This window comes from Ahaetulla prasina, chromosome 3 (genome assembly GCF_028640845.1).
Source record: "Ahaetulla prasina isolate Xishuangbanna chromosome 3, ASM2864084v1, whole genome shotgun sequence".
In the NCBI taxonomy this organism is placed as follows: domain Eukaryota; kingdom Metazoa; phylum Chordata; class Lepidosauria; order Squamata; family Colubridae; genus Ahaetulla; species Ahaetulla prasina.
Window position 1 is genome coordinate 127,946,161 of NC_080541.1, and position 25,348 is coordinate 127,971,508.

The 25,348-nt window shown below is 37.6% G+C and overlaps 1 protein-coding gene across 1 annotated transcript; it reads right to left on the minus strand.

Moving 5' to 3' along the window:
- Positions 1 to 2,529: 2,529 nt before the first annotated feature.
- IVNS1ABP (influenza virus NS1A binding protein) lies at positions 2,530 to 20,046 on the minus strand. Its single transcript, XM_058176262.1, has 15 exons — positions 19,512 to 20,046; positions 15,510 to 15,742; positions 14,043 to 14,169; positions 13,080 to 13,249; positions 12,916 to 12,991; positions 11,991 to 12,164; positions 9,629 to 9,754; positions 8,311 to 8,418; positions 6,435 to 6,561; positions 6,002 to 6,226; positions 5,684 to 5,805; positions 5,276 to 5,402; positions 5,059 to 5,190; positions 4,631 to 4,804; positions 2,530 to 3,693 (listed from the first exon to the last, which is right to left on the minus strand). Exons 3-15 carry the CDS (start codon positions 14,151 to 14,153, stop codon positions 3,440 to 3,442), a joined length of 1,926 nt encoding a protein of 641 aa, XP_058032245.1. The 5' UTR covers positions 14,154 to 14,169; positions 15,510 to 15,742; positions 19,512 to 20,046; the 3' UTR covers positions 2,530 to 3,439.
- Between the last annotated feature and the right edge of the window lie 5,302 nt (positions 20,047 to 25,348).

Consider the following 25,348-nt stretch of genomic DNA (forward strand, 5'->3'; position numbering starts at 1 on the left):
TCGAATAATGGAGAATGGAAGGATTTACCATTCAGTCAGAACTGAAGAAGCTTCTTGGATGAGAAATGAAATGCCTTCAGGCAAAACAAGAAAACCCAGTTGCCTTTTAAAAGAAAGCACCTTTGGGACAACCATGATCTGGATGATTTGAGAATCATGGCCAGTTCAACATCGCTCATATTGGGGGTGCCTGTGATGGCCTGAGCACTCTGCTAGTGAAAATAGGTTACCAAGCTGTTTTTGGCCTGTGACTGCCTCCTGCAACCCTCTGCCAGTGAAAACAGAGCTCAGGAGGGCCGCCTGCAGAGGCACTGCAGGCTGGTCCTTTGCTGTTTCCAGGGCAGCCCCGCAGGCCAGATCTAAGCACCCCACAGGCCACATCTGGCCCCCAGGCCTTGAGTTTGACACCCCTGCCTTAGGATGTTTGGTCCGAAAAGCAGCTAGAGTGGAGGCAACCTTGGACTTCAGATATAGCTAGCACAAAGGTGCAAACATTGTGGAATCAATTTGAAACAGAAAATCTCACATTTAGCATGTCAATTACCAGCAGGATCTGACACAGCAACATCTGTTTGATTTGATTACAAATGGGGGACCTTCTAAAAAATGATGGGATTTGTGGGAAACCAGATAGGAAACTGCACTAGCAAAAAACCAGCCAAATCAGGTTCACTGCCAGGGGGCTGGAAGATAGCCAACAGACCAATTTTAGAAAGCCCAGGAGAGATCTGGGAAATTATAGGCCAGTCAACTAACATCTATTACTGGACATAGATGACCAAGTTTTGCTGAAAACAGATTTTACAAAAATTCAGTGTGCCTCCTCATCAACCTTTAGGTTTTGGTTACCATCCATAGTGCATTTGATTTTCAGAAAGCCTTTGCCAAAATTCTTCAATGGTTCTTATAAACTTAGTGACAAAGGGTTGATTTACCTTTTTGTGAACTGCTAACAAAAGGAGTAACTTTCTCAAATGAGAAAAAGTAGGATGTAGAATTTAAGTTTTTGTGTTGGGACCATTAAGTGAATTTGGGGCAAACAAGGAGTGGGTTATGTTTATGGCTGGTACTATTCAGAGTGGAACAATCTGTTCCATGAATGGCAAACACAGTTCAAGGAGCTGCAAAGTAATACACACTAGAACACACACTCATACACACCCTTGTTTTAGATAGACACTGAGTGAATTTGACAATTCAGTAATAAGATTTTGGGGTCATAATGGATAGCACAATAAAGGATTACTCTCTTTCATGGCAGTTGTGAAAGACAAATTCCATACTATGGGTTATTAAAGGGATTGAAAGTAATAAAGGTTTACACTGCACTGTTAAACCCAGAACTCACTTGTATCTTCAGTATAGGTGGTCTTCAATTTATGATCACTTGCTGGAGTGGAGTTACAATAGACTTACCCGGAGTGTCTTGCAACCCGATAGTGGATTTCCCCTGCAGTCAGATCAGTGGTGGGTTGCTCCCAGTTCGGTCCAGTTCTATAGAACCAGTAGTAAAACCGGTGGGAGGCTCTGCCCACTCACCCCAACGTCAACGTGGGTGATCTGCGCATGTGCAGAAGCGTGCACACTCCCATTGTGAACAGGTAGTAAAGGTAAGCAGAACCCATCCGAGTCAGAAGATAGCAATTTGGGTGCTTGGCAATCAGCCTGCATTTACAGCTGTTTGCAGAATTCTGCTGTGATTTGTCTTTTGTTGGGCAGTAAGTTGTGTTTACTTATGATTTCTGGCAAAAAACAGCCATTGGGTACAATGGGTTTGCTTAATGCCATGACATTCATTTACCTATCACAGCAAAAAAGGTTGCAGAATTGAACGCAGTCACAGTGACCTGCATAACTATCGTGTTTCCTTGAAAATAAGACCGGGTCTTATGTTAATTTTTGCTCCAAGACTTATTTTAGGGCTTATTTTCTGGTTAGGTCTTATTTTGAGGGAACTACGATACTAAATGCATCCATCTGGCTGACAATCTTAACTGAGGCTTATTTTGGGGGTAAAGCTTATATTACAAGCATTCTGAAAAATCATGCTAGGACTTATTTTCCAGTTGGGTCTTATTTTCAGGGAAACAGGGTATGAGTTATGGCTGGAATGACACTCGGAAGTCAAAGACTACCTATACTGTTTAGTCACTTTACACAGCATAATTAACTGGTGAAAGGTACTATTTCAAAATCCAATGGAGGGCACTCCATTGGATGGCTTTATAAATGTAGTTTAGACAACTTTATAGAAGACAAAATGTATCAATGGCTTTTAAACTTGAAGCACTTCTGAGTTAGGGCAACAGGCTTTCAAACATCAGGTGCAGGAGGGAAGGGGGAATAAAAGGACAAGGGTAGATCACCTCCTGCTTCAAGCACTCTAGTTGGCTATTGTGAGAAAGTGTTGTATTTAAGGTTTAGCAGAGCTCTGTTGTGTTCTTAAAATGCTAACATGTTTAGTAAGATATTATTACACCTCAAGCATTGCCAACCCTCCAGCATCAGAATCAAACAATAACTATTAAAGAAATGAAACACAATTTGTATTACAGCATGTTTTGAGCTTGCAGTAGAAAGATACAAACTTATACAATAATTTTTGAGATAGGTAAACTTTCTAAGACAGTACAGACTTTTTTGTTTTGCATCTTATAACTCTGCACGTTTGTTACAACTGCTTAAGAACCATACAGAAAACACTGTCTATCTTGGCTGAATTTCAGAGTTATGTTTCGTCATTTGTATTAACACTCAGGTTCAGAAACTCCATTCAGATGTAATGGAAAACAATTATGTATTAACGAGATCATATAACATCATGGGGGGGGGGGATAGCTCTCACGGTAGTAAACTAAATGTCTAACTCCAGTCTATGAATTTTGAGATTGTCTCTTTGCATCATACGTTTGTATGCTTGTGTCACTTCAAGGTTATAAGAGTCCTGGCTCTATTAATATATAAAAAGTTATAAAAGGCAGTCAAAATGGCAGGTGTGTCAGCTTTTTTTAAATAAAGCCGTTTAGCTATTTAAATAAGGCTTATGAGATTATTCCAGTTATTTAAGAAAAAAAGGCCTATAAAGCAGTTGCTGATAATGAAGACTGCTGTTTCTTTCCTGCACTAGAAACAATTCCAAAATAAAAATATTTGCTTGTGCAAATCAGCAAAACGTAACATTGGGGGATGTTCATGAAATGATATGCCATCAACTTACATTCTTATTATCTCAGAAGAATCTAATGTTAAGTCCAAATTAAATTCTAATGCATACAACACCCTTCATTTATTCTAAAAAAATATGTACAGCATATTAATAGTATGCAATATGCAAAAGCCTTGTTGCTGATGGCAACTTTTAACCCTTCCCTCCCACCTTATTCACATGTGTACCTCTACTAAAACAATTACATCACTAAGCCTGTTAGTTTTAAGGAAATTAGAACTTGTAGATTTTTGTGTAGGGGCTCCATTCATTGGATTCTGAATTGTAGACTTCAACTGTGTTCAGAAACTCATTGCCATCAAATCCTCCCACTGCATAGATAGTGTTGTTCACTGTTGCAAAACCAGCATTGCTTCTTGGTGTGGTCATGCTACCCAACATCTTCCACTCGTTCTTAGCAGGGTCATACATTTCCACACAGCTGACTGCGTGTGAACCATCAAAGCCACCACCAACAAAGAGTTTTCCTAGGAGGCAAATAAGAATGTAAGCTTGAAGAACTTGTAAACTGCCAAAAATGCAAAATTTCAATTGTCCACCCTCCCCCTCACAAATATATGTGCTTAATATCTAAAGACTAATTGTATAGTGAACTAATTAGTTTTGTTTGAACCTAGGACAAATGGTCAGTTCTGCCAAAAATTTTTAGACCAGTCAGTTTAGAATACTTTAGCTGTTCTGGATTTGGGCTAAACACCATATTAATGGGTACAGCTAATTTGTACTGTCTTCCCTCTTCCCTAAGCTGCTCCTAGTACAGCATAACCTACTGATTTGCAGACTCATTTTTCCCTCCCTACAGTCTTTCCTCCTTCCCCACGGCAGCTTGTGGTATATTTTCCATCAGCTTCTGATTTTCCTGGTGCAATATATCCCATCGATTCCCTCCACTTATCTCTGATATCTTCAGTTATTTCCTATAAACCTACTTCTGCCAAGAGCAAAGCAGTATATTTCATCAGTGCATGGAACAAGTCACCCCAAAATAAAAGCATTTGAGTTAAGACTGGGCTTACTTAAATGCAAATGTTCTGTTCCATGCAACAATTACTCACAAAATAGCTTATCCTATAATTTAGTTCACTGCTATATGGAAAACAGAACCCTACTGAGATGTATCCCATTAATGTCACTAATATAGATCTCTGAATGGCAATAAGTAGGAAAGAGAGTTTTGGAGCAGCTTGAATTTCACATCTTTCAATCATGTACATGCATGTATACATGTGCACTCTGTACTTCCTACTTCTGTAACAAGCCATTGTATCTATAGTCAACTTGATGTTGTGGTATAGAGGCAGATTAAAATAATATGGAAGTGATGCTGCATGCTCACAAATTCAAGGCATTAAACAACTGTTAAAGTCAAAAATTTGTAATACTTCTCCAATCCCAGGAGCTTACCAGCAAGAACAGCAACACCAGCTCCGCGCCTAGCCACGTTCATAGATGCAATTAGCGTCCAAGTATTGTTTTCTGGATTGTAACGTTCTACACTGTTAAGGCAATTCCACGACTCAGCTCCTCCAATGATATACAAATACCCACCAAGTTCACATACAGCAGACTGGTGTCTACCTATAAAGACAAAAGAAGAAGAAGAAGAAAAAAGCTAGTTTAGCATCAATATTCTATGTCTAAGATTCTGTCACTCAGGCATTGTGGAAAATTCTGCTTTACTTTACTTGTAGCATATAATTCTTCCTGGGTTAAATTTTCAGGTGTATAAACATGCCATTGGTAAATTCTGACACCTTCTATTGGCAAAACAAGTAAAATCTGCAAGAAGAGAAAATAAATCACTCCAAAACTTGAAGAGATTATGAACTTACGGATATTTAGTGAAGCACAGCTTGTCCAAGATTTGTTTATAGGATCAAAGACGTCACAGTTTTTTAATCCCTTCTGTCCATAAGGATCCGACCCACCAACAATATACAGTTTTCCATTCAGTGCACATACTCCTGTTCATGCAAAGGAGAGAAAAAAAGAAGTTACAGTTTGCAAGTTTTAAAATAAGTAGCTTAACAGAGCATCACAGATATTTACCTGCATTGCAACGATTAGTTCTCAGTTCTGGAACTGGAGTCCAATCATCTATTTCGGGATCATACATCTCCCCACAACTCAAATCATCGGAGTGTCCATTTGATCCACCAACAACGTACAGCTGTCCCTGGATAGTGGAAATACATGTTGAAATGATCTTTTAAATTATACTATCTCTAAATCTGTGCATTAATAGAGAAGAGGCTTTTAAATCAGTATAATGAAAACCACTAAGATAGCATAATGGTCTAGTATTAAAGGCTTATCTTAAGATAAAACACTCCCGCAATATTGATCCCCTCCTACTCCAGAGAATCCTACTCTCCTACCTCCACCTAATCTAACATGCTGCAATTGTTAAACAGGTTTCAGCAGGGAAATGAACATGTGATTTACTTCAAAACGTACCATCAGAACTGCCATCTGGAATCGAGCTCTTGGAGTCCTCATTGGTGCGATGAAAGTCCAGCAATCTGTCCGTGGATCATAGCATTCCACAGTGCGCAAACATTCCTGTCTGTTATAGCCACCTATACATACAGAGCATACAGAAGATGTATTATTGGGTTAGTGAAATGCTATCTTTAAAAAGCTTAGGTAATGTGTGATCTTCCAAAATTTTTATGAACTTGAACTTTTGCTACTGTTAGTTAGCATAGCTCCAGTTCCAAAAGATTTGAAGGGCAACATATTGCTCAACCCGAGGTATAAGAATTATGGTGTTACCTGCAGCAACCAGCTTGCTGTTAAGTTCTGCTGTTCCCAATCCAGATCGAGCATACTGCATAGGAGTCATCACCTTTTCTATAAGATCATCTGGTTGAACCTCAAAACTTAAACTTTTCATCAGTCGTGGAGTACTAGTTGGGGAACTCTGTGGACTGCTACGACCATGAAGGAAAATCACACAAAAGACACCATCCAGAACAGAAAGACACAGATAGGTGTTATCTGTAAAGAAAAACATACATTTCAATTTCAGTATACCAAGGTTTTCACATCCTTCCCTCTAAATGTGTTGTAATTCTAAAAATCTTTAAATCATTCAAGGAAAAAGAATATCTATTGTGAGCAGTTGTTTGCTTCCTCCCGCTACTTCTGCATTTAATATGAATGAAGTAATCTAGAGTAAAACCAGCAGCAACAAATTTTGGCTTACTTGAGGTCTTCTCTGAAGCAACAATTTTCCACTCGTGTTTAAGATTCTGCACTGCTGCATTTGGTGAAAGACTTCCAGAAGAACTGCTACTTAACTGCTTGAGATCATTCTCACGGAGTGGCCTTTTCTGCAAAATCAAAAGGCAGCTACAGAAACCTAGCCAGAGAGCAAAATTTGCTGTGCCTTTGTCTTCATATCTATTTTTATTGCTGTAGAGCCTCATCCAATAGCACAGCTACACAGGTAACTTGCTGAATGCTTTAGCAGCAAGATGAAACAGTTAATGCTTTGTTTATCCACAAACTACTCCATTTAATCACTTGCTATCCTCAACTTCACAGGTCTACTTTTCCATTTTAAAATACAATTCAAATGTATACAAATGAAATAATTTATTCCTTACATCAAATCAGCATTTAGGAAATTCAAGGTATTACAAACTGTATTCACACATCATACAAGCCATTGGTTTACCACTCACAAAACTGGGTTCACACACTGCACTAAAACAAATGCTTAGCACAAAACATAAACCCTATCTAACTAAATTGCATATTTTAACACTATATAAATTACCTACTTTAAATCTATTCTGTATTATTTTTATTACTTTTCAATGGTTTAAACCTACAATAGCTACTGCACCATTTTCTTGCCAACATAAATTTTCCACCTCATTTGCCTATAGCCATGATGGCGAACCTATGACACGTTTGCCAGAGGTGGCACGCAGAGCCCTCTGTGGACACACGCACCGTCACCAGCTGATCTTCTGGTTTCTGGCGTGTGCATGTGTGCTGGCCAGCTGGTCTTCGCGCATGCCAGAGCCCTGGAAACCTGAAGACCAGCTGGCCGGTGTGCGCATGCATGAACCTGCACATGTTCCGGTTTGCATACTCGTGCCAAAAAGGTTCGCCATCACTGGCCTATAGGATTTCTCAGCTAAGATTACGGGATCTATTTTTTTTAGAATAAAGTTATTCTGCAATACAGCTTCCTATTTCCCTTTCACCTATATTTCATTATTTTTTCTATTTATCCGTATTTTTTATTTGACTGCTTGTTTAAATATCCTAACCTTTTCTCCTTTTTACTCTTCACCACTGAATCTTCACCACTTCATTTCTAAATCGATGTGTGTAAATTAACACCATTTACCCTCTTCAAATATTAAATGCTATTGAAAAACTTACTAAATGGCTATTGAAAAACTAATGCCATCTCACTCTAGTTCTTGTAAATTCAGAAATGAATCACAATTAAAATTAATATGAATTTTGTTTCAAACTTAATAAATTGAAGTGTGAAAACAACTTATTACTAAGTCCAGACAACAAACAGGAATCTCATTAAATGAAACAAACTTTCCCACTACTTTCTGCCATTTATCCAGAACACATTAATTTATTCCTGCAACAACAAACCTTTTTGCTCAAGTGAGCCCATTGTTTACACCAGGATTTCAAAATAGTTACGATTTGATACCTAGCCGCCACTTCTGACAGAAACATGTTCTATTTTCTCCAATACTCCTGAATTGCCCCAATTCTTTTCTCCAGAACTCTTGAGGAAAGGGGAGACTTCTTGTTCTGCCACATTCGTCTTCTCAGCACATATAAATCTTTCAACCTCATGGAAGCTCAAGTTAAATATCTAATTCTATTCTTGGTTTCACAGTATTTAGCATGTATTAAATGCATTAAGGCACAGCTCAAAACTAGATGAGCCAGAAGACACAATTATTTTAAGTTTGTATTTACCTAATCTTCTAAACTGGAAATGTCTTATTTTCATTATACTACACAACGTTTTAGTTGTGTCGTACTACTCTACCCAGCTTTACCTGAGGTTATCTCAGACCATGTGCATTTTGTACCTGCACAAACTGAATGTGGTCATCATCACTGCCATACACCTCAGCCTGTCCATCTAGTGGATTTCCATCAAGCAGCTTGTGATCAGCTGAGTAGTACAACGTTTGAACCTGCAAAACAACAGAACAGCAATCTGGCTATAGTCTCCATTGCTGCTTAACTAATGGTACATTGTAAAGAAACTTCATTAGGATTCCAGGAGTGCAGCCCGATCTTCTCTCCATCTAGCAGAATGGCTTTTTTTTTTTTAAAAGGGAGGTTTCTCACGACGACAGATCTTCAAACACTGGATAAAGGCTCCTTGTTTTCACAGCTCAAAAGAAATCTTCTTGACTTGTATATTCCTTGTGCCATAAGCATCCAAATGTACAACAAGTATAATGTACATTATCGTTCAGAATAAATTGTACAAATTTCTTTTTGCAAATCACAGTTTTGAAATAGGCAAATCAAACACTTGTTTTATAAAAGGGATTGCAAGAAAGATAATGGAACTACTTTTCATTTTAGGAACTTCTGTTGCCTACTACATCTCAGATTAAATGTATTAGTACTTTAAGGGAAATTTGATTCTGTAACTGAGATTCTCAGGTATAAAAGAAAAACAGCAAACATCTGCTCTGGAAATTAAGGCTTCCCTTTGATGGCAACTAAATAATTTTTTTGAAACAATCTGAAATGTGAATCTCCAGTGCATTTCATTTTTAAACCAAACGGTTGAAGTTATGTTCATGAATTAGGCTAGTTAATTATACAAAACTTTTCAATTGTTAAAAAATCCTGTAAAGAAGTAAACACCATTAAACATCATCATCGTTCTCTGCCCACAGCGAATTTTCATAGGAGAACTGGGGCAGAACTGCTGCTTCTTTACGTGTCATTACACTTGAAGTTTCTTCTATGGTCCTTCAGCGATGAGTATCCTAGTTTTGTTAATAAACCTATGGGGAGATAAATCAATGGGGAGGAACAACCATTAGAACCTTTGTCCTACTTTCTCTCTTTAAGTAAAACCTGTAAAAAGAATACATTAAGAACAAAACAAGTTTCAAACCACCTCCCCAAATTTAAAGTGAAGATAACTGCTATATTTGAAGTTTCCTAAAGAAAACAGAGACAAAAACAGAAGACCAGCTCGAACAGTAGTTTAAGCAGCTCACCTGAAACCCCCCTAGTTTCTCAGCTTAGGGATACCTACAGTAAAATTTAAATTCTTCATAGAATGTTTTAAAGGGAACAAAAAAGGAGAAGGGATCATCCTTAATTTCAGAAAAACGTAGCAATTAAAGATGGCCCAATCTCATTTTTCTTAAAACTGACCTCTTCCATCAGATCTTCAAGGCTGTCTCCGTTCTCCCAAATGCTGCGCTGTACCCAGTTGATTACCTTTGTGTACAGCTTGCCATTGCTGGGTAAGCTAACATTATCTTCCAGCATAACCTCCAGCTGAAATAAAAAAGAAAAGCACACTGAGGCCATAAAGTGCAACCCTAAATTCACACTAGTTAAAAGAGAGCTTACAACCCCAAACTAACGTTGTAAAAATGATAAAAGATTTCTTCAGCTTTGATGGGCTGTACTTTTACATATATTTTCGTATAATTCTGAAAACCTAAGTAGAATTTACATTTTCAACAGGGAAGGAAGTTATCAGCTGTAATCTAAACAGCAATTAGCAACTGATGAAGGTATTTCAAAATAAAAAGCAGTAATGAAACATAGTACTCTATGGCTATTATACTGAATTATTCAGAACAAGCGATTTCTAACATTTTGAACAATATATTTTAGCCTTCTGTGAATAGATAAAGTAAAATAATAAATAAAAATTGTGTTACTCTTCCCCAACTCTTAAGCCACTGATGGTTTACAATTGTGATGTGGTATGAATTGCTTTTTAGTGTTTTAATCTATATCCACTTCTAGTTAGATAGTCCTTCACTTAGGAAAAGTGAGCCCAGAATTTCAGTTGTAAGTTGTTGCATTTGTTAACAGCAATAGCACTTAGACTTATATACCGCTTCATAATTCTTTTACAGCCCTTTAAGCGGTTTACAGAGTCAGCATATTGTCCCCAACAATCTGGGTCCTCATTTTACTGACCTCAGAAAGATGAAACACCGAATCAACCTTGAGCTGGTGAGATTTGAACTGCTGAACTGCAGCTAGCAGTCAGCTGAAGTAGCCTGCAGTGCTGCTCTCTAACCACTGCGCCACTTTGGCTCAAGTGAGATAAGTTAATTGAGATAGTATGTGACTGCTTCACTCAATAACTGCAATACTGGCACTTGCATGTATGATAATTAAGCCTTTACAAAACTCTTTAAAGCAGTGTATGGAGTGTCTCACGAACGGAGGTGGTGGTCCTGGAAGGCCTAGCATAGATATACTCTGTCCAATGAAGGAAAGACAAATGTGGAACAAATTATATTGGCCAAGAGAGAGAAAGTACCAAAAGTACTACAAATAATAGAGAAGGCTTGGAAAGGGTTAGTTAGGGTTTACATTAAACTTTTAAAATTAAAACAAATAGCAATAGCATTTAGGCTTTTATATCTCTCTATAGTGCTTTACAGCATTATCTGGGTGGTTTACAATGAAGAAGTATTGTTTGTATATTGTCCCCAACAATCTGGGTCCTCATTTTACCGATCTTGGAAGGATGGAAGGTTGAGACGACCTTGAGCCCCATCAGGATCAAGCTCCAGGCTATATGCAGAGTTTGGCTGCACTTTAACCACTGCGACACCAACAAGTGATCAATTAACAGAATGACCTGGAAAATGTTTTCTTATTGGATCTACAAAAGGGGCTTTTTAAACCTTAAGAAACTTATGCGGTGGGATGAAGAACTGAACAGGAAATCATGGGACAATATTATTTTGAATTAAAGGTTAAGATTATTAGAAGTAAAAGGAAGGAATAGTTGGTTTATTTGATTAAGGTTATAATTAAAGACTTTTTTTGAAAATTTTGGAAACTTATGAACTTTTTGCTGACATTGTGATTGAAGCTGATGTTTTATGGAACTGCTCATAGACAAGGGATGGGGTATCAGGTGAAATATTTGCTTTTTAATATATGTCTTTTCTCTTTTCCTACACTATTTATTCTATTTATTCTCTTTTTTTCCATTTTCTCCTTTGGCCTAAAATTTGTATCAGTTTTGATTACTGTAATTAAATTGCCTAATAAAAGATATGTTCAAGTTATATGATGTTAGTGAATTTCACTGTTATGATTGTGCAAAGGACCTGAACTCTGGGCTGTATGTCACAGCGAGCAACAGTAAATGGCTTGGAAAAATCTATACTAAACATCCCTGGTATCTTTTTGTGCTGAGGTGGCATTGTTTACAAAACTGCCTATCTGCAAATTGTTTAAGATAACAAATTTGTTCACGTTTTTGTTTTGGCAAGTAAATATATGGTGACTTTCATGCAACTATTTTTTTAATTAGAAAAAGAGAATACTGCTAAAAGTATACTTAAATGTTTACTTCCAAATGGTGTCACAATTAAATAAGAATTTAAATGCTTATACATGTTCCTGGTACCAGATTGATAGATATATTTTTTTTGGTCAAAAGGTTATTTCATGGAACACTTAAGTGAAGCAATTAATATTTATGTGAAAAACAGTATCAAGGTGACGATGGGGAAGGAGAAAATGAGGTAAGTACCTTTAAACGTGGCAGTTTGAGAAATTCTTCTTGGTCAGAGATCTGCAACAAATGCTCTTGAATGTAACCATCAATCTGGTTCAGTAATCGCAAATCATTCATGTTGCTTGCAAAGTTCCGATAAGAGATGCAGCTTTGAACACTCATCCTGGACAGCAAGTAATCTCCACAAACCTTTTTTTTTTTTCAAAAAGAGTTTACAATTATGATATATTGTAACTTTGCAACTTCATTTTGTTTTAGATTTTCTCACCACAGATTGTGACTCTGTATTCCGTTAGTTTGATGTTTAAAATGACATAATATATTCACTTATCTGCAATCAATATATATATATATAAAAATACCCTCATGGGATATTGTCTCCTCCTTGTATCTTAGTCTCTTGCCCACTTGGTTAAGTTATTTTTGGCCACTTTGTCTCTAAATGATTTTACTATGATTAAAAGAGACTTCTTGTCAAAGTTTGAACAATGTGCTCTATAATGTGCTTTATTTTAGTTTTTGTGTGATTTATAATCATGATTAGTGTCCAGTTCATCTATTAGGTATATCTTTCGAGTTCAAGCATAAAACTTCTGAAATGTGTTAACAAAAATATATGGAACTGGCCCTAGAACGGAAGTGTAAACAGTGTGCCACCAGCAGCTATTCAAATTAGTTGACTTTGAATATACTATAACTTGACGTGTTTGAAAAAGTGTTCAGTTTTTATATTTTAAGGTATAACTGAGCTCAATTCTTTGTGCATTCATGGATATATTTGTGTATCTTGGCAGCACCATTGAAATGGTTTACTGATTTCCAAGTCTATGTCTCAGCTGTAGCATTCCCTGAAAGTTTTCTATGGTGAATGCTAACTAAGCCTGAACGTGCTCAGACAAGTCATTCAAGTTTTGCTACCTGCCAAAAACCCCCATTATACCTGCTTGACTCTCTCCATCTTCAGCCTCTTAGCTGCAGAGTATACATCTTTGACCAGTTCTTTATCAGCCTTTAATCTGTTATAATGACATAATTATTATTTAGATTTATTCTGGACAGAGCATAAAGTGAAAATGTTTGTAATATAGAAAAAGGATCACTTACTGAGCAGTGTAAGCATAATTTAACAAGACTTCAACAGCCTCTGGATTAAGGTCATCAAATTTCACATGAGAAACGCCATGAGAATCACTGTCATTATTGAAGATTTCAAAAAGATAAGGACTGCAGCAAGCTAGTACTGCTCTGTGTGCCAGCATCTCATGTCCACATACCTTCATTAAAATAAAACCCTGCATTATTTATTAAATTGGAAATAGAAACTATTCACCAAATTATAAACCTGTAGTTTGAGTGACTCATGATGTACCAAAACACTTGGCAAAGCACTTTTACTTCTGGCTGATTTAAAAATATTAAAACATTTCTATCATAAATGCAAATATTTAATTAGGATTGATTTTGGACCAATCATGATAATTAGAAAACTGAAAAAAGAGGCTTAAAAGAAACCTCAAAGTAGTGTGAACGGATCTCACTGTATGTAATAAAAGGCCACTGTTAATGTCTTATTGTAGATAGTCCTTGAATCTTGACTATAATGGAACCTGTCCACTCACTGTCATAAATCAGGTCACCCACGAGACTGGCCCAATTTTTTTGCAACAGCTGTTAAGCAACTGCCACCGCCATTAAGTGAACCCACAGTTCATAATGGGCTGGTTTGGCTGAAAATTGGAAGTAAATTCATGTTTTTGGCAAAACTGCTCTAAATTGTGGCCGTGTGACCGCAGGATCCTGCAAATGCAGCCCAAGTGTCAAGCGCCCGAAATGTGTTCATATGACCACAGGCCTGACCATCGGAGTTTCAAATCCAGGTCCTAAGTACCCCTTCCCAGGTAGGTCCATCATAACTTCAACAGGTTGCTAAGCAACCGGCTGTAAGTTGAAGATCTGTATCTATATTTGAAATAAAATTATCAAAATAGATATCCTCACTTTAAAGTATTTATGAATATTTTAGAAACTCAGCTTTAGCAGGCATGAAATAAAACATGTTTCTATTACCTGAAGCTTAACATCACAAAATTGGCCACTTTTGCGCAAAGCGTTTAACTTGGCAACAGATGATTCAATGAAGTTTTCATCTTCAAACATCAAATACCCATTAGGAATCATTTTGCTGTTTCTGTCGCTGAAACAAAGAAGGGTTTGTGAAAATTAATATAAACTACTCTAATCACAGTTCTTTTACACAAGGCCATTTTAAAATTATGCATCATACTCAGTGTAAACTATACAGAAAATAACAAAATTCAGGTCTGGGCAAGCATTGCAGTGAATTATGCAGTAGATTCTTTCCCCCCTTGATGTATCTAATCCAAATAGATAAATTCTTTTTCCATTCTTTCCCATTGTAATTTCAGGTGTCCCTTATATTATACTGAAACTGTACCATGGGACTAAATATTTTGTGTGAGAACTTATGTCATTCTTAGCCGTAAGCACATTGACAACAGAAAAGCATGTTTTTACATAGTTGTTGACAAATAATTAAAGTTTTAAGATGCTAATAAGTGCCAGTTATTACAAAGTGACTCAAAGCATTTAGTTACTGAGGAAAACTAAAGAATACTGTCTCTCTGAACAACTCACAACCAAACATATAACATCAAAATCAGAAATAATCTCTGTCCATATACAAAGATAAACTGGATCTCTATCTCCCCTTGACTGTAAATAGACTAATTTGGAGGACAAATATTTTGTTGCTGTTGTTGCTCTTTCTTCTACCCATTGCCCAGAATGTTTCTCCTTTTTCCTGCTATATGTTAGGAAGCGCATCTAGCTTTAAAAAAAAAAAAAAAATTTAGGAGATTTATCCAAACCTCAGAATTAAGTGGGATTATAAGTGAGCATTCATTTCAGGAAAATAAAATTTGCCTTAACACAAGCTGGGAAATCAATATTGAGGGGGAATAAAAGCTTTTATGTCTCTCTCTCTTAAGTTAAAACAACAGCTTTGAAGAGACTTGCTTTTGCTTTTTAATTTTAAAAATGAGAACTGTTCGGCTTTGCAACTGGTTTTTTTGTGCTTTACAAATGACAGTATTACAAAAACTGGCATTGTTATCTTCTTTTCCTCTCAATGATTATTTTTCAAGAAAATGTAACCACCTCAGCAATAGGGACTTTTCACAGTACAACATATGGCTACAGTAGCAGCTCTGTTTGCTTTCAAGGTCAGAAAGAAGAGTAAGAATTATATTCTTTGCATAGATTGGGAAAGAGATGGACAACTGTCCTCCAGTGAATCGGTCTGGTAAGACTTCTTTATGCAGCTGTTTACAATTGGAGCTAAAATTCCGTTTTGATGTTTACATTTTTCTGGTGTAGTCATTTATTTCCTTTTTTACTCTGGCTTTATGGTATCAGAACATGGGAAAGTCTATCTACTTAAATATATACTGATTTATATTTACAATACATCACATGAAATACTATTTACAAGCACATATACATGAATAAACTCACCAGTTAGATTTATGCTGTGATTTCGCAGTTAGGAGACCTTCAATAATCCACTGTGCTATTACAGGGTATGTCAATTTATATTCCTTCTTAGGTAAACACTGGTTTGGAAAAAATGCATGCAGTTGTAACTTCTAAACTGTTGACTCCAAAACTATCAGGCTTTAAAACGATGTAATCAAAGTCCTTAAAAGCTATAGACATGAATTTCTTCTGTGATAGTCATGCATCATACTCTGAAACAAAAAACAAATATTAAATGAATTTGGAATTTCCATATATGTTATTCAGGTTTTCTAGATGTTATTTGAAGAACAGATCTATGAAAAATACTTTTATCCCCTTATGAACAGAAATCCAGGGACAATTTCATACTAAGTATATATTCTAAAATATAGTGAAAATACAGTCTACTCCATTTGAAAACTGAATCTTTAGATCTGTGTTATAATAACTAAATACTATTTTAGAATGTAATATAATTGAACAGAAGTCAGATTAAACAGCATAGCACTTGCTACATAAACATTATAGAAATTGGGAAAAATCTATCATTGCAATTCAATACAATGAAGAGAGCTGAAATTTAAGTTTTCCTAAAGTTTATTGTATTTATATGGTTGCTTAGTCACTTTATTGAGGAATGATGGCTAAATAAACATCTAAAAAAGAAGAATAATTTTCAAGCCTCTTCAATGTACCAAATCGTAATGATGGAATGTCCACCTCCCCCCCAATTTCTATTCTATACTATTTTTCAATAACTTAAGACTTCAATCATTTCAGGCAGACTGTACCATGTATACATTCCCTTATGTATTTACTGGCATAGTTTCAAGAAATTAAATATTCAAATCCATAAGGCAACTACTGCCATCTAGATTATTTAGTACTACAATTTTCAGCATCTTTCAGGTTTAAGGGAACAGTTAATATAAGTATTTTGATTTGAGTTGGATAAAAGGACATATGCGGCATAAGAAACGTTCATGTAAAATTGGGCATGTTTAAAAGTGTGAGAGATTTACTAGAGAATGATCTTGAAGGAGACATGTACCAATTCATGAAAATATTTAAATAGACAGTTATATAACCAAATTATGACACTTGAAAAGCCATGCATATTCCATAATTTATGCATCTCATATAAACATACGCCCAACTATTAATAGTTGCAACAGGTGAAATTTTAAAAAATCCTCTTTAGATTAAAAACAAACAAACAATTGTGTAACTATGCCTGCCTATGCAGCTATGCTGCAATCCAAATTCAAATATAATTGATAAATAACCAAATGTGATTATTTACAGATGTGCAAATCTGAGGTGGTTTTATGCTGAAAATGTACACTCTAACAACCAAGATCAAAGAAGAAAAAAGTTGCACAAGTTTTTTTTTTTTAAAAAAACCACTCCTATCACCAATTATAATATTTCTAAACAGAGTAACAATTTCTCAATGCCAGAATGTTGAGAAAATGCTCTTCAGAAAAGCCCGAATGAGAATTGAGTACTGTATAAAACAACAAAGCATTAACAGTCCTAGGATAAAATAGTACAGTACTGAGCATTAATCCTGTTCTAAAGAGGACAGAAATAAAAAGTAATGGAAGTTGGAAAAACAGTTTCTTCACATTCATATATTATACCTTTCAATATTGGTACACTATATCTTTCCAAGAACCCTTTCAACTATACAACATGTGTGAAGTTTAGCTCAGGTAAGCAAAACAAGCATAATATAATTATGACTGAACCTTTTCTAGGTTTATGTTGATCAAAGTAGCAGGACTAAGGCTTATCTTTTTCACAATGTATTATTTCCATCTCACAACACTCTGGTTTCTGTTCAGCTGACAGAAATATTTCACCCTATTAATTCTACCCCACAGAAATAGCTATTTACATGAGGAGGGACCGTGATACAGGTACAGTATTGTAAGCTGTACTTTAAAAAAGCATAATATTTGACTGAGAAATGATAGGGTAAAGGAAAGTTACAAACTCATTAAATGTAGAGCCCTTCCCAATCATTTTAAAGGAGAAAAATCTTCCTATTTTTTTTTTTTTGTATTTTAATACAGGATACAGCTATTAAGTTGTGCTAATCAGGAACAAGCAAATGACAAGACATAAATTAATACTGCCAATGCCATGCTAATATTCCTGGGAGGTTTACATTTTGACCACAGAGGAGCATTTACTACTTTCCTTACTTAAAATCCCACAAATAACCATATACAATATTTCAGGAACATTCCACATGAAGAGATTTAGTCAATTATTTTATAAATGTGGCTTTCTTATTCTAAAATAATACCAATTTTAAGATATGGAAGACTAACAAAAGCTTGGCTCCCTCCTCTGTAGCTGTGCAACATACACATTCGATCATACAGCTTTCATCTTTCAATTGGTCGAAAAAGAAAGCACACTAGCCAATCATATTTCTACCACCAAGAAGCATATTGGAGCAGAGGCTTTTCAATCCTGAGCTTGGCAACAGGATGCAGCAACGTGGAGAACGAACAAAGGAAAAGCAGAATAAGAAAAAAAAATCTACCCAACTTCCAAATAATGAACAATTTTTACCTTATAGCTTATTTTCCCCACTTCCTGGCAATTCTAATATTGCAATTCAAAAATCCTCGCCAATCCTTGTTTTTTTTCAAACAAGGCTACTCCCTAACCCAGACAGAACAAACCGAAAAAAACATGTCTTAGCTTGCTATATATATATGTATGTATATATATATACACACACACACGGCCTTTCAGAAACGGCCACTCGTGAGAAACGAAATATTGTATGAGGAGTGCATCATTCTGAGAAAGGTCAGAATGCTCCTTGCCCGTATTTCAAGATTGATTGGGGGATGACAAGTCAGATTTGCTGAAAACACCAAAATTTAGCACACCTTTATTTCAAAACGGTCTTCCCGTCTTAAATCATCCCCTACGTTATTTGACCCCAAAAGAAGAACACCATCTCTTTCCCTTGCAGTCTTTTGAGGTTTTGAAGAAGAAATGTAAGCAATGGACGATAATAATCCCATCTCAGTTAACTCAACAGTATTGAACCTTGATGAAGCCTTTCAACTCAATGCTGCAAAATCGGAGCTATTTATGGTTTCACAGGGTTTCCCCCCCCCCCCAAGTAGAAATACTGAGGGTTTATGACACCATGATCCTTCATATATATATATATATATATATATATATATATATATATATATATATATATATATATATATTTCAATATATATATATCTATATATATATATAGTCAGCCACCGATTTGGGGGAACGCCCACTACTGCAACAATCCACATTGAAATTAAGGGCATACTGACACAGCAAAGCCTCTTCTTTTCTTATATATATAAGATCATATATGACAATATATATGATCATATATATAGTCAGCCACCGATTTGGGGGAACGCCCACTACTGCAACAATCCACATTGAAATTAAGGGCATACTGACACAGCAAAGCCTCTTCTTTTTCCCGCTCCTTCCACTCCTCGGTGGAAGAAAGCCGCACCGAGTGTTAAAAGAACATTTTCCCCCCTTGGAGAGAATGGGAGGGGTCATCAGGCTAACAAAATCGAGGTGGAAACCCCCCACACACAAAGGAATACATAAATATTCCTTACTTTTAATCCACGCATAACGAAATCTTTTAGACGCAGAAACCTTGTTTTCCCCCTTCCTTAAGCAGAATCCCCTTTCCGTTTCCACTGCGCATTTTATGGCTATCAAGGCAACCCACGTGCGTTACACGAGTACCGCACTCTACAAAAAGCCCCAGCAGCTGCCCTTCGCTTTGCTGCCCCATCTCGAAGCTAGCCGAGCTACCCTCCTTCCGAGAATCAAACGGTCTTCTATTGCACAGGGACCCCACAACCTACGGACACTTTTTTTTCCTCCACCCCCTTGGAGACAAAAGCCCAACCGCGCGCTCGCAAGCGCGGACTTCGGCTCGCCCGCCCTTTCGCTTACCTGCAGTTGCACAGGGTAAACGACACCGTTCATATTGAGAACGTCCAGTCTGTAGAGAAGGAAAGGCGGCTTCTGCTTCCAAGACGTGGGGCGCGCCGTGGCACTCCCGAGGAACTACCAGAAAAGGGGGGGGGGGGCGAAAAGTATTGGAAAGGAGACGGTGGAGGGAAAAAAAACAACAACCCCGGGAACGGGCGGCGGCGAAAGGAGATGCGCGCAACTCGTTTCGCCTCCCCTTCGCCGACCGACTCCGCGTGGCAGGACAGAGGATCACGCGCAGGAAGAGGGAACAGCCGAAAGGCAGGCGGGAAGGAAGGATGAGCAAATCCGACGTCAGTGGTGACGAGACAGCGCGCGCTTTTTTTTTTCTCTCCCCTCTTCCTCCTCCTCCTCCAGCGGGAGAGAGATTGAGAAAGACCGCGACACAACTGCCTCCCACCCCGCCTATCCGCCTTCTGCGGCTACTCCGGCGAGGTGGCTAAAAGACATCGCTGTCTGCGCTCCGCTTCCTCGCAGGGTACTTTTTTTTAATTTTTTTAACGTAACCCTCCGCCAACAAACCGCAACCATAGGTTAAGAACTCGCGGTGTGCCAGAATCACATTACAGACTCGGATTAATCCGCGGGTCGCCAGCTAGACTTTTAGAGAGGCAAAAAAAAAAAAAGAGTTCCGCCTCGCAACAGATCCGGCTAAGAGCTCCTCCTCCTCCTCCTCCGTCTGTCCGTCCCCCACCTCCACCCCGCTGGCGGCAAAGTGGGTCAGTAGAAGGATGTGGGGGCGGGGGGGGGCGGCGGCGTGCAGGAGCGCGTTATTTTCCTCGGAGAGAAGAGGAAGCGGCTTGTTCTTCCTCTTTTCGTCCCTTCGAAGGGAAAAATGAAGGGATTTTGCTTCTGCCGGTTATTTACTGTTTGTATCAAGGGCCACCTGGAGTTGCGATCGCCTCTTCGACGTTTTTTTTCCCCCGTCGCTCCCAAGTTGAGGATGTGTTTTCATTGTTGGCTTCTAAATGTGTCCCAACAGCCCCGATCCCTCCTTTATATCCCAATTAAATTCTAACGCGGGCAAGAATCATAACTTTGACCGACCCAAATTCGATCTTCAATTCTAACGATTTGCAGTGCCTCCCTTATTTCCAGATCAGGCTGCTTTTTCGTTTTCTTTCTTTTTTCTTTTTGGCTCTGGCTTAAAAAACGGTAGACTTCCTTCCTGTAAGACAGGTCGGTAGATGCCCTTTCTGGTTGTGGTGGCAGCTGTGCGAAGGGCTTCAAAAAGATATTTCCTGCAGCTTTGCAGATGCCTCTTTGAATCGGCAACCGGAGAAGAAAGACCAGTTGAACCGGGCGGATTAATTTTGAATAATAGACATTTGTGGGACTGCAGCCATATTAAGATGATTTGTTCTGTCTCCTGCACGAGGAAGAAAAAAAAAACCTCCTTTAGACGTTCATTGTTTGCGTGTTCTCTCGTTTTAGAACGGGGCTAATTGGGGGCTGACGGATTTGTGACTTAATACGGCTTTTGAATTCTGCTCTTAAGGCTCAGAGTACAGGTAGTCAGTCCCCTGCTTAACAATAGTTCCCTTAATGACTTGCAAAAAGCAATCAACCCCCCCCATCCCAAATAAAATAGCCATAAGGAAAAGCCTCAGAAAAGCCAAAAGACCAAGACGGGCTAATAAAAAAACTGCCTGAACTCCCTTCCACATTCAAGCCTGATGCCTAAAGAAAACATCGGAACAAGACGCTTACTGCAGATGCCAACACTTAAGGAGATAACAAACTTATTGAAAGAGGAAGACAGCTATCTAGACAGCTCCATTCATAAGCAAAGCAAATACTGCTGGCAGAAGTCGGTTCCAGACAGGAAATTTCAAAACCCCTTACAGCAATTATGTCAGCTAACAATAGCATAGTGATAGGATTACTAAGCAGTCCCTCATCCAAAAACCTAACACAGGACATAGCCATCAGCCACAATAAGAATTACCCAACACCCTTTCAGAACACAAAGCCCATATTGCACAAATCCCAAACTTCAAGGTTGCAGAAATTATAAAGATCCATCTACTCATTCAGCCATTTGTTCAACTGTCCCAGAACCACACGCTTCTGGTGGTTCTGTTTCATCAATAAACCAACTTTCTTTACAATCAGCCTCCATTTTATTCCCGGCTTGGAAATGGAACTGGGATTTTCCTTCCTACAGACTGTTCAAAGTTACAATGGCACTGGAAAAAAGTGACTTATTTTTTAATCTTACAACAATTGCAGCATCTCTGTGGTCACGTGATCAAAATTTAGATGCTTGGCAACTGACTCATATTTATGACAGTTGAGTGTCCCAGGCTCATAGGATCACCTTTTGCGACCTTCTGACAAGCAAAGTTAATGGCAAAGCTGAATTCATTTAACAACCGTGTTACTAACTTAACTGCTGCAATGATTCACTTAACAATTATGATGAGAGGTCATAAAATGAGGGAAAATTCATTTAACAACCATCTCACTTAGCAACAGAAATTTTGGGCTCAATTGTGGTTGTAAGTTGAATGCCTATATTGAGCAGACTCTGGCAATTGGATTAAATCATACATCCTGGGACAATGTGACAACCTAATCTGAGATTTTACTGAGTATCCCTCACTAGCTGTTTTCTTTCTTCACCATATTTCTCCCAAATTCCCACATTTTGAAGTGAATCGTTAAATATAAACTACAAGCAAGAACAAGAGAATAAAATGAGTTTGCAATTGAATGTTGAATGAACAGCTCACTTTTAATGCAGCCTAGTATTAAATATTAGTTGTTAATACTTGTTAATACTTGGAATACACTACCTGACTTTGTGGTCTCTTCCCAAAATCCCCAAAGCTTTAACCAAAATCTGTCTACTATTGACCTCACCCCATTCCTAAGAGGTCTGTAAGGGGCGTGCATAAGAGCACAAGCGTGCCTACCGTTCCTGTCCTATTGTTTCCTTTCATTATAGCCAATTAATATAGTTATTACATACTTATGCTTATATATATGCTTATATATTGTATAGTTATTTCATGCTTATGCTTATATATACACTGTGTGACAAAATAAATAAATAAATAAATAAACAACTATATTCACATACTGTATCTAGCTATGGCACAGTATGTTTGTTGTTAGCACAAGTAAGCCCAGTTATTGTATTTTGCATACCTTAGTATGTTGTTTAATTTACTGTATGAACTTTCATCAGTCATGGTAATTAAACCATGATTTAATATTTTAAACCAGGGTGTTAAACTCAAGGTCAGAGGGCCAGATCCAGCCCATGGGGTGCTTAGATCTGGCCCATGGGGTTGCCCTGGAAACAGTGAAGGACCGGCCTGCAGTGCTTCTGCCAGCAAAAACAGACCTCGGGAGAGCTGTGTGTGGCTCTCTTGAGCTCCATTTTCGCTGGCAAAGGGTTGCAGGAGGCCATCACAGCCAAAAATGGAGCTCGGGAGCCAATTTTTGCTGGCAGAATGATCGGGCCTCCACAGGTGCCCCTGACAAGAGTGATGTCAAGCTGGCCATGCCCACCCTGGCCATGCTCATCCTGGTCCCCCAAGGTCAAACACAACCCTAATGTGGCCCTCAATGGAATTGAGTTTGACACTTCTAAACTGTGAGATACCGGTACTAGTTGTATATGTCCTGCTTGTTTTGCATTCATCCAAAAAGATTTCATCCCTTTTGACTTTCTGAAAGTCCCTGAAGACCTGGCAGTTCCATCAGGCCTGGGGACTCCAGGGGACTGGTGAAATATTGAGGTGGCTCCACTGTTTTTAATATCTGCTCTTCATCAGTGTCTATTTTTCCCTTTTAGCATAATGCTTTTCATAATTTTAGAATTTTAATAATAATATTTATTGTATTTATTCTTTCTTTTTCTCTCCTCCCTTCATGGTTTTTATAAAGAATACCAGATAGCAAACATATCTAACACTCCTTCCTCCTCCTATTTTCCCAACAATAGACAATCCTGTGAGGTGAGTTGGCCTGAGAGAGAGGACTGGCCCCAAAAGTTGTTTTTTAGCTTCATTATATGCCATTTGGTGTCATTTGTTTATCCAATAGGCAGACTACATGAAGAAGATGAATAAATAAATATGAATATTTGCTATTGTTTGTAATTGCTTCAGTTGAAACACTGCTTATAGAACCAGCCTTGGTTTTTTAAAGATTTTTATAAATATGGTATAATTGCTTTCTCATCTATGAAGGAAGCATTGATTGCTTAATCCATGATAATAAAGATAAAGGTTCCCTTGAATTAAACCCAATTTCAGGTTTATTGGAAGGCTGCTTAGCTGCCATCATTTATTGTATTTGTACACTTGTTAAATTACAGCCAAGACTTAATCTTAACTGACATCTGTACTTGGAGTTGCCATAACCTTTAAATCAAGGTTTATCTTATGTTTAAATTCTGATTGTCATAAATACATAGAGTGAAATTTATTTATTTATTTATTTATTTATTTTATTTGTCACAACAGTATATATAAGCATAAGAAGAAATAACTATATGATATCATATATATAAGCATAAGTATGAAATAACTATATGAATTGGATACAATCAAAGGGAACATTAGGACAGGAACGGTAGGCACATTGGTGCTCTTATGCATGTCCCTTATTTTTATTATTTTTTATTTTTATTATTTTATATATTATATAAAACAATTATTTTAACTATTATTAAAGATTCTCCTTGCACATACATGCTAGTTGTTGCCGACTCTAGGGGGCGGTGCTCATCTCCGTTTCAAAGCTTAAGAGCCAGCACTGTCCGAAGACATCTCCGTGGTCATGTGGCCAGCATGACTCAACATCAAAGGCGCACGGAACACTGTTACCTTCCCACCAAAGGTGGTCCCTATTTTTTCTACTTGCATTTTTACATGCTTTCGAAACTGCTAGGTTGGCAGAAGCTGGGACAAGTAACGGGAGCTCACCCCGTTACACAGCAGCACAAGGGATTCGAACCGCTGAGCTGCCGACCTTTCGATCAACAAGGTCAACATCCTAGCCCCTGAGCCACTGTGTCCCTTAGTAACTATTATTAAAATAGTCTAATTAATGAGGTTTCATGATGCCCCCAAATGGCATCATGAAACCTCATTAATTTTTTCTGACACAGTGATATATGTAAATAAAGCTAAAATGTTGGAGAATAATGCAGATTGGATATTGTCAAAATCCATAAATTATTTCTAATTGGATTTTTTTCAAGGTGAGCCTATCTGGGCTGCAAACATTGGGATGGCCAGTAAGTGACAGCAAAGAGGATTGATTAATTTATGTGGTGCCATCAAGTTATTTTTGACTACTAGAATAGAATAGAATACAATTTATTGGCCAAGTGTGATTGGACACACAAGGAATTTGTTTTGTGCGTATGCTCTCAGTGTACATAAAAGAAAAAGGGAAAAAATACCTTCATCAAGTTACAACATTTACAACACAAATGATGGTCATAGGGTACAATTTAACCTTTAATGATAGCAACAAAAAGTTACAGTCATACAGTCTTAAGTGGAAAGAGATTGGTGATGGAAACGATGAGAAGATTAATAGTAGTGCAGATTTAGTAAATAGTTGACGATGTTGAGGGAATTATTTGTTTAGCAGAGTGATGGCCTTCGGGAAAAAACTGTTCTTGTGTCTAGTTGTTCTGATGTGCAGTGCTCTATAGCGTCGTTTTGAGGGTAAGAGTTGAAACAGTTTATGTCCTGGATGTGAGGGATCTGTAAATATTTTCACGGCCCTCTTCTTGATTCGTGCAGTATACAGGTCCTCAATAGAAGGCAGGT